The 9,607-nt window shown below is 42.4% G+C and overlaps 1 protein-coding gene across 5 annotated transcripts in view; it reads left to right on the top strand.

Annotated features, from left to right (window-relative positions):
* The first annotated feature begins 286 nt into the window (after window positions 1-286).
* Window positions 287-9,607, top strand: part of ELAC1 (elaC ribonuclease Z 1) — a 16,483-nt gene continuing 7,162 nt past the window's right edge. The window contains exons 1-3 of one of the 5 annotated variants that reach the window (XM_037738926.1): window positions 287-435; window positions 2,758-2,865; window positions 6,500-6,666. In XM_037738926.1, the coding sequence (XP_037594854.1) occupies window positions 6,510-6,666 (157 nt within the window). In that variant the 5' untranslated portion in view covers window positions 287-435; window positions 2,758-2,865; window positions 6,500-6,509. Of the gene's footprint in view, window positions 436-803; window positions 1,097-1,973; window positions 2,866-6,483; window positions 6,667-9,607 lie in introns of those variants that run through there. The other 4 variants (XM_037738927.1, XM_017529574.2, XM_017529572.2 and 1 more) reach the window with 4 other exon arrangements.

Below are 9,607 nucleotides of genomic sequence, written 5' to 3'. Positions count from 1 at the left end.
AATCTGGCATACTTTTGTCTTGGTGTTGGCTTTGTATGCTCGGGTCAGTACATCAATGTATGAGCAAAACATCAGGAGGAACATTCTTGTGTGGAAAACACTATACGGAAACAAAAGAAGAGTAACCTTTTCCCTCTCGGTTTAGCCCGCTCTGGTCCTCAGGGCGACCGCCACCACCAGACACACAGCGACACAGGAAGGAGGGAAGCGCCCACAAGGCACTGCCCTCGAGGTCCTGGGGAGCCCGGAAGCCGGCCCAGAGCCAGGGCCCAGGCGGGCGCCACCGAGCGCGGACCTCCCGCGCATCCTAGAGCGGCCGCGCGGGATCCGGCTGGCGGCGCACTTCCGCCCGGGCGTATTGTATCCCCGCGGACGGCTGGGCCTGGGTGCTGGCCTGTGCCTCCCTCGCCTCCTGGCGCGGGCCTCGGGGAGAGGGTGAGTGGGGCAGGGCATGCCAGAGCGGGGCGGGCGCGCTTCCTTGGGACTTGCTGGCTCGGCTAGGCTCGGCCCGGCGCGGGGGACCTAAGCCCGGGGAGCGCCCAGCAGCGAGGACGCGCCTCGTTCACCGCCTTGTTCACCGCCTCGGGTGGGAGCCTCGGCCTCCCGGCGTCGCCGCCCACCCCGCCTTTTTCGAGGCTAACTCGGTCTCTTGGGGGAGCCTGGGATCGCTAAAAGTTGGAAATCTGGCCTCTGGCCCTGCTTGTACCTTGGCATCTCACTTTCTGCTTCCAGGCCCCGGTTCTTTCAGCTCTAAGATGGAGGACGGTGGTATCTGCCCTATGCACACCACAGGGTGATTGCAGGGTTGATACTGCCTGGCTGAAAACGAAGGAGCGCCGGTTCTCCACCCGGCAGCCAGTAGAATCGCTTGGGAAGCCTCCAAATGCTGAAGCCCGGTCACCACCGGGTAATTGTGATCTGCGGCCAGGACTGAGAACCACGGCCCCAGAGTGAAATGACAGTACTGTGATCACGACTGAAATATGCACTTCACCGAACGTGGATCACATTCTTGAGAAAGCAAGCAGCCGGGATTTTTTGTGTTTTTTTTGTTTGTTTGGTTGGTTTTGGTTCAAGAAGACAGGGACCTAATCTGGTTTGCTTGCATTTAATTCCTAGTGCCTAGAATGGTGCATGTCCCAAAACATGCACCATTGATTACATAATTTCTAATTATTTCCTAACCTATTGGGAGGGTTTTCATTATATTTGTTTTTAAATTATTATGGAAACCTTCAAATCATATATGAAAATAGTATACTGAACTCCGAATTCGTGATCAATCCTGTTTCATCTGTTACCCTCTTCCCCACTGTAGTATTTTAAAGCAAATCTGAAATGTACCATTCCATCTGTTATCTTGTTCATGTTTATGAAACACAATCACACTTAAAACATAAAGCCATTATTAGTATAATTAGCACTTCATTTTACCCTCTACTATCCAGTCAGCATTTACATTTTCCTAGTTGTTTCTCTCCCCTTCTCCAGTTTGTCCAAATCAGTATCCAAACAAACTACACACATTACATTTGGTTGATGTCTCTTAGCTCTCTCTTTATCTTTTTCCTTCCTTTGTTTTGTTCCCTGTATTTTACTTGAAGAACAAGTCATTTGTGCGGTTCGCGTTTTCTACATCAGAATTTGCTTTTTTCATCTCTGTGGTATCCTTTAATAAGCAGGTATTTAGACCTGTGCCTTGTTGAGGTCAGGTTCTGTTTTTTTGCAAGAGAACTTCATGGGAGATTACTCTGTTTTTCACATTGTATCACACCAGGAGTCAGATAGCATCTTGTCTCTCTTTGTGGACCTAGTAGCACCATAGGATAACCAAACAATTGACCAGGGAATGCCAGCAAATACAAGCAAAAGAAATGAGAGAATATCACCTTTTGGCAACCCCTAATGAAATAATGGACCCTGGCAATGATCACTAGTGGCTGTTAATATCAGAAAGAGAGACAGCTAGACAGTACATGCTGCCTAATGGGGTACTTCTATCAGACAGCACACGTTTGTCTTACCAAGTATTCTTGGAGTAATGGGATGGGGTGTACAGCTGAAACAAGATTGTCCATGAGTTGATGATTGTTGAAGCTCAGTGATGGGTGTGTGGCATTGCATCATGCTAGTCTCTGCTTCTGTATGTGTCTGAAGTTTTCAGAATAAAACTTCTTTAAAAAAGATAGATTAGTTGACTAGAGAGTTTAGGTCAGCCTGATCCATCCATTGCAGTTCTGTTAGTCTTTCACTAAGTGGTTCTCAAATCTGACTCCATGTTAGGATCACAGGAGAAGGCTTTTAAAAAAATACTAAAACATGTTTCACTTGCAGAATTTCCTATCTAAATGTTCTGAGATGGAGCCCAAGCGTTGATACGGGTTTTGTTTTGTTTGGGACTACAAGTGTATGCCACCATGCCCGGCTAATTTTTAAATTTTTTATAGAGACAGGACCTTGCTATGTTTCGCAGGCTGATCTTGAACTCCTGGCCTCAAGCCATCCTGCTGCCTCAGCCTCCCAAAGTGCTGAGTTTACAAGCATGAGCCACCAAACCTGACCTTCACTGATACCTTTCAAAAGCTCTCCCTGTGATACTAATATGCCCCCAGGGTTATATACTACTTGTCTAGATACATTGTTTCTTAGGGATGACAAAGTGATTATATTCTATTTTTCCTTCTGCAGTTAATTAGCCTTTACAAATGTTAACTTTCTGCATTCTGTTTATTCTTACTAATCTTGGAAATCAATAAGGAAGCTTCTGCAAATAAAGCTCCTTTATTATCAGAGGAAGACTTGATCTTGGAGGTGAAAATGTAGAGTAACACATGGAAGGGATACTAGCAATAACCTCAAGGGTATGCGTAAGACAGAGATGCACCACCTTATATCTGAGGGTTGGGGGCAGGAAATATGGGGAGGAGCTGTTTCCCAAAATGGAAGGAAAGACTAATATGTAGTTAGAGAAGCATGTTTGACACATTTCCAAAAAAAGCATCAGCATTAAGTAAAAATAAATAAAAAAAAATAAAGTGCCACTCATTGGAACATAAAACAATCCACATATTTAAAAGAAAAGTTAACAATTTCCCATGCAGCCCCCACCCCATTACTTTAATCACCTCTGAGATAACCCATATTAACAGGTTGGTGTGTATCTTCTCCCACATCAGACTTTCTCTGTCTTACATAAATGTAGGAGTTTGGGGCATTGTTATAAAAATGAGATCATACCATAGCCATCTGTAACTTTTCTCCTTGTCATCCCTCCAGGACAGTAGTTGCAGACTTGACTTTCTATTAGCTGAAGAATATATAGTTGATAGAATAAATAATAGTCAAATGTACCCATTTTCCTATTGACATATTTCGATTGTGTCCATATTTTAGCCACCTTAAGGGCACCGCAGTATACATCATTGTACATAGATCTTTATTATTTGGGTAGATTCCCAAAAATGGTAATTGCTGGGTGAAAGCATATAATTATCATCAGCATCATTATTACTGGTAATATATATTGCCAAATTATTCTTCCAAAGCATAATCGCAACAGGACCCATTTACCCTCATCCTGGTTAGCACCGGCTAGATTTGCTTCATTGATATTTGCCTGCTAGCTGATGTGTGGTAAACAGTCTCTTTTTTTTGTTTGTTGTGAGAGTGGATCTTGATCTGTCACCCAGGCTGGAGTGCAGCAGTGAGATCACGGCTCACTGCAGCCTTAACCTCCCTGGCTCAAATGATCCCCTGCCTCAGCCTCCTGAATGGCTGGGACTACAAGCACGTGCCTCCATGTCCAGCTGATTTTTGTTTTTTAATTTTTTTCTAGGGACAGGGTCTCACTATGTTGCCTAGGCTGGTTTCAAACTCCTGGACTCAAGTGATCCTCCTGCCCCAGCCTCCCAGAATGCTGGGATTACAGGCATGAGCTACTGCACCCAGCCTCTTTTTTCTGTATTTTGCATTCCACTAACTATCAGGAGACTGAACACTTACCTTTTATTTATTTATTTTAATTTTTAAAATAGATACATGATAGTTGTTTGAACCCTTTTCATGCTTATAGGCCATTTGGATTTCTTCTGTGATTCCTATATATACATGTATATATATCCTTTGCCTGTTTTTCTATTGCATCAGTATTTTTGTATTTTGAATGCATTTGCATAAACTTTTTTAGGAGCATTAACTCTCTGTCATAAGGGGGTCCAAACTCTTTCTTTCAGTTTTTTTTTTCCTTGTCCTTTGACTTTATGAGTCTTGATATATAAAATATTTTATTTAGTGGAAATGTCTGATTTTTAAATTTCCGGGTTTTATGTCTTGCCAATAAGGGCTTCCCCATCTCTACCCTTAAAGGTATAAATATTCTAATTTTTGGAACATGTTATTGGATTTTTTGCATTTAAATTTCTGACTTATGTGGAGTGTATTTTTATATACAGTACAAAATGAGCATCTTGCTTTGCTTTTTTCTGCTAGAACAACCTATTATGTCAGTGCCATTCATTAAAGAAACCACACTTTTTACACCTGTGTGTAAAGTGTGGTTTATCAATACTATATTGATTCCCATAGGTAGGTAGTTTATTGCTGGACTTTCCCTTCCCTTTTACCTCTACTTTTGTGCCAATATTATTCTGATTGATTGAGACAGAGTCTCACTCTATCACCCAGGCTGGAGTGCAATGGCGCAATCTTGGCTCACTACAACCACTGCCTCCCAGGTTCAAGCGATTCTCCTGCCTCAACCTCTTGAGTAGCTGGGACTGCAGGTATGAGCTACCACACCCAGCTAATTTTTGTATTTTTATTAGAGACAGGGTTTCACCATCTTGGCCAGGCTGGTCTCGAACTCCTGACCTCGGTTGATCCACCTGCCTTGGCCTCCCATAGTGCTGGGATTATAGGCATGAGCCACTGTGCCTGGCCTATTCTGTTTTAATTACGTCAGATTGCTCTAGTAAATGTTAATACCTAGAAAGACAAGTCACTACTCACTGCTTTTTGTAATTTTCTTGCCCCTTCCAAGGCATTTATTTTTTCTTCCATATTATTTTTGTATTGTTTCTGTTCCAGAATAAATCCCACTGGAAATATGATCGAATTTGCACCAAATATATCTATATTAACTTAGGAAAGATGAACATTTCTGTGATACCAAGTCATCTTACCAAAGACATAATGTGTATCTCTTATTTTTGTGAATCTTTTGGGTGCTGTTCCTTTGCTGCTAACTTTATTTCTGGTAATTTTGTTTTTGCTCTTTGAATGAGTTTTTTTCCCCCATTTCTATTTATATGTTATTACTGAGAAGAGTTATTGAAATTTCCATATATTTTATATCCAGCTATTGAATTCTTTTATAGTAGTTTTTCTTAAGCTTGTTTTTTTCTCTGCCATCAATGTGAACAATCTACAATCAGTCATGTATAAGTTTCAGTTTATTCTAATTTATTCTGTTTGATACACATTTTCCATCTCAGAAGTATATCAGAGATGTCAGATGTGCCTAGAAATCGTGAAAGGAATAGTGCCAGCAGTTGGAATAAATCTGCACATTCAACAGGTTATTGCTGATCACTTAAAATAAGAGTCCCAAGTCCTCGTGAATCATGGACCATGTCATGTAGGGAGTGAGACATTTGTCAGCATTATTGTGAAGTGTCAGCATGACTGTAGAACATCATAGAGCATTACTGTTTTGATTGTTCAGAGAAAGGGCTGATCATTATGGGCATCAGAGATACCATTTGGTGATCTAAATACCATCTCTTGCCCAGTATCTCAACTAGAGTTGTTTAGTGTTTATTAGAAGGAATTTTTTAAAATTAATGAGTGGAAAGTATAGAGAGTTCCCATATGCTGTCTTATCCCTCACCACTCAGTTTTCCCTGTATGAACATCTTGCATTAATATGGTACATGTTCAGAAGCTTAAGGGCTCAAAAAAGAAAAGAAAAATGTGCTATACGTGTTACAGTTGATGAGCCAATATTGATACATTTTCAACTAAAGTTTACATTAGGGCTCATTCACTCTAGCGTTCATTCTGTATACAATTGACAAATGTATAATGACATGTTTGTCTTATGGTATCATACAGAATCATTTCACTGCCCTAAACATCCTCTGTGCTCCGCCTGTTCATTCTTCCCTCCCTCCTGCTGTATCACTAGCAAGCACTATTCTTTTTACCATCTCCATAGTTTTGCCTTTTTGAGAACATCATATATTTAGAATTCAACTATAGTTTTTAATTGCCTGGGTTTGGTTATTTTTGTTTGTTTGGGTGTGTGAACAATTATACAAGATTTGTTAACTTGTAGTTTTAGCCAAGTTATTAAAATCTCACTGTGGATATGTGTGGAATACTATAAGAGAACAAGAATTCAGACTGTTCTAAATAACCAAAAAATAATAATGGTAAATATTACAGGAATGTGTTTTTGGTGCAGTGATACTAAATAATCCCCAGATGATCATTCTGTTGCAGGGTGGAAGATGTCTATGGATGTGACGTTTCTGGGGACGGGTGCAGCATACCCATCTCCAACCCGGGGTGCCTCTGCTGTGGTCCTTCGGTGTGAGGGCGAGTGCTGGCTCTTTGACTGTGGGGAGGGAACACAGACACAGCTTATGAAAAGCCAACTTAAAGCAGGTTAGTGTGCCTTCAGCTATCTCATCAAGATTTTTTTGTTGTTTGCTTCATTTTCTTGGCTCTTCTTGGACATTTTGTTCAGAAACAGCCCTGATGGTTGCATCCCACTTCAATGCTAGACCCTGGTGAGACTTGGAAGACCTGCAGGCATCTGACCACATCCACTGAACTTCAGTTACTTATTTACTTGCTTTTCATTCATCCTGTAGATGTTGAAAGCAAGGATTCATGTAGGCTTGGGGTTTGGGGAATGTAGTGGAATACACCAGGCATATTAGATGGACACTCCCTTAGCAAGGAAGCAGTGTACATACTTCTACCATTTTCATGAGTGGATGCAAAGGGTTGGAAATGTTTAGAGGAGGGTGATGCTGAGATGCTCTTTCCCTCTTGGGTTATCAGGGTAAACTTCTCAGAGAAGTTGACCTGTGAGTTGTCAAAGGAGGAGGAAGAATATCCAGCGCTGAGGAGAAGAAGTGCATTTCAACCAAAGGGAATGGAGTGAGCAGAGGCCAGCACCTGGGAGATAGAGCACTAATGGTGAAAAGCTTCAGCTCAGAGTCAGGCAGATCTGGGCTCTAGTCCCGGCTGTGTCTTGGGCTTGGGACCTTAGCAGATCAGCAAACTTCAGCTTTACTTCCCCATCTTGAAAATGGGGATTAAAAAGTCTACGTAGAAAGGGTGTTATGGGAATTATATGTAATCATTTATTCTCTGGCAGAACCCTTACAGTGGTAGGACAGCCTGCCCTGAGCTCCTCAAGTTCTCTGCATTGTGCGTTTCTGCCCCATGGTAGCTTGCTTCATAGCCAGCATGGGAGAAGGAGACTCTAGAGTAAGTCTGCTAGCAAGATGGAGTCTTACGTCCCATAACATAATCACATTGCATTCCTCTGCCATATTCTACTGGTTAGAAGCAAGTCACAAGTACATGAACACCAGGAAGTCAGAGCCACAGGGACTACCTAAAGTATCCACCACACACCACAAGTATATTTTACAGTTCCTTTTTATATGATTTTTTTGTGTGTGTGTGAGACTGAGCCTTGGTCTGTCACCCAGGCTGCAGTGTAGTGGCATGATCTCGGCTCACTGAAACCTCTGCCTCCTGGGTTCAAGTGATTCTTGTGCCTCAGCCTCCTGAGTAGCTGAGATTACAGGCATGCACCACCACACCTGGCTAATTTTTTTTTTTTTAGACACTGTTGCTCTGTCACCAGGCTGGAGTGCAGTGGCACGATCTCAGCTCACTGCAACCTCTGCCTCCCGAGTTCAAGTGATTTGCCTGCCTTAGCCGGGACTATAGGCATGTGCCACCACACGCAGCTAATTTTTGTATTTTTAGTAGAGACAGGTTTTCCCCATGTTGGCCAGGATGGTCTCAATCTCTTGCCCTCGTGATCCACCCACCTCAGCTTCCCAAAGTGCTGGGATTACAGGTGTGAGCCACTGTCCCCGGCTTAATTTTTTTGTATTTTTAGTAGAGATGGGGTTTCACCATGTTGCTCAGGCTGTTCTTGAACTCCTCAGCTCAGGCAATCCACCTGCCTCGCCTTCCCAAAGTGCTAGGATTCAGGTGTGAGCCACTGCACCCAGTCTATATAGGTTTTAAATAAACAGTTGGAGTTGGGCGCAGTGGCTCATGCCTGTAATCCCAGCACTTTGAGAGGTCAAAGCAGGATGATCACTTGAGGCCAGGAGTTTGAGGCTAACCTGGGTAACATAAAGGGACTCTGTCTCTACAAGAAATAAAAAAGTTGGGGTGGTTTTGTGCACCTGTGGTCCCAGCCAGAGGCTGAGGCATGAGGATCCTTTGAGCCCAGGAGGTCGAAGCTGCAGTGAGCCATGATCGGCCACTGCACTCGAGCCTGGTGACAGAGCAAGACCCTGTTTCAACAAATAAATAAACATAAACACACACATTCTTATGTACAGTTGGTAAATCTAATCTTGGCCAAAAAAAATACCCCCAAAAGCCTAAGGGAACCTTTAGTTTACTACATTTCCATAGGCTTAGAAAAAAATTTCTGGCCTCAGAGAGGAAGATGAGAGAGTAATCCCAGAGCATTACCTATGACTCTCTAGTACTCAAATGCCCCCAGTCTCAAACTGGAATGCAGCACCCTCAATATATAGTAATTTCTCTCCATAAGCTATTATGGCCCTATCATTATTTGGTTCATTGAAACCCTTTCAGCTTGTACTACCTCCAGGGATAATAAGTTTTGAGTTTCATAGGAGTTTCTTTCTATTTAGCTAAACATACTTCTTATTAGCTTCCAGGGTCCTAATATGCACATCTCTGATTGATTAAGAAGTGTAGGTTTGCCATCTCTATTTCTCTTAGAGTTTTAAAGAACAAGCATAATCCTTCTTTTTTCCCCTTAAAAATGGGCTGGACATGGTGGCTTATATCTGTAATCTTAGTGCTTTGGGAGGCTGAGGTGGGAGGATCACTTGAACCCAGGAGTTCAAGAGTACAATGAACTATGATTGTGCCACTGCACTCCAGCCTGGGCAACAGAGTGAGACCTGTCTCTAAAAAAAAACAAAACAAAATTTTTAATGATTATGAAATTTTTTTGATATAAATTTAAATATAATTGCAGTTTTGTTACATGGATATATTACATAGTGGTGAAGTCTGGGATTTAGTGTATCCATCTCCCAAATAATGTACATTGCTCCCATCAGGTAATTAATCATCCTTCACCCCCCCAGCCACCCTTCCACGCTTCCAAGTCTTCCATATATATTATTCTACACCATATATTCGTGTACACATGAAATGATTATTAAAAGTATTATAAGAGCATGATTTTTAGCCGGGCGCGGTGGCTCACGCCTGTAATCCCAGCACTTTGGGAGGCCGAGGCGGGTGGATCACGAGGTCAAGAGATCGAGACCATCCTGGTCAACATGGTGAAACCCCGTCTCTACTA

This window comes from Cebus imitator, unplaced genomic scaffold (genome assembly GCF_001604975.1).
Source record: "Cebus imitator isolate Cc_AM_T3 unplaced genomic scaffold, Cebus_imitator-1.0 Scaffold60, whole genome shotgun sequence".
Lineage (NCBI taxonomy): Eukaryota > Metazoa > Chordata > Mammalia > Primates > Cebidae > Cebus > Cebus imitator.
Note: the sequence above shows the minus strand (reverse complement) of the source record. Positions and strands in the feature narration are given on the sequence as shown.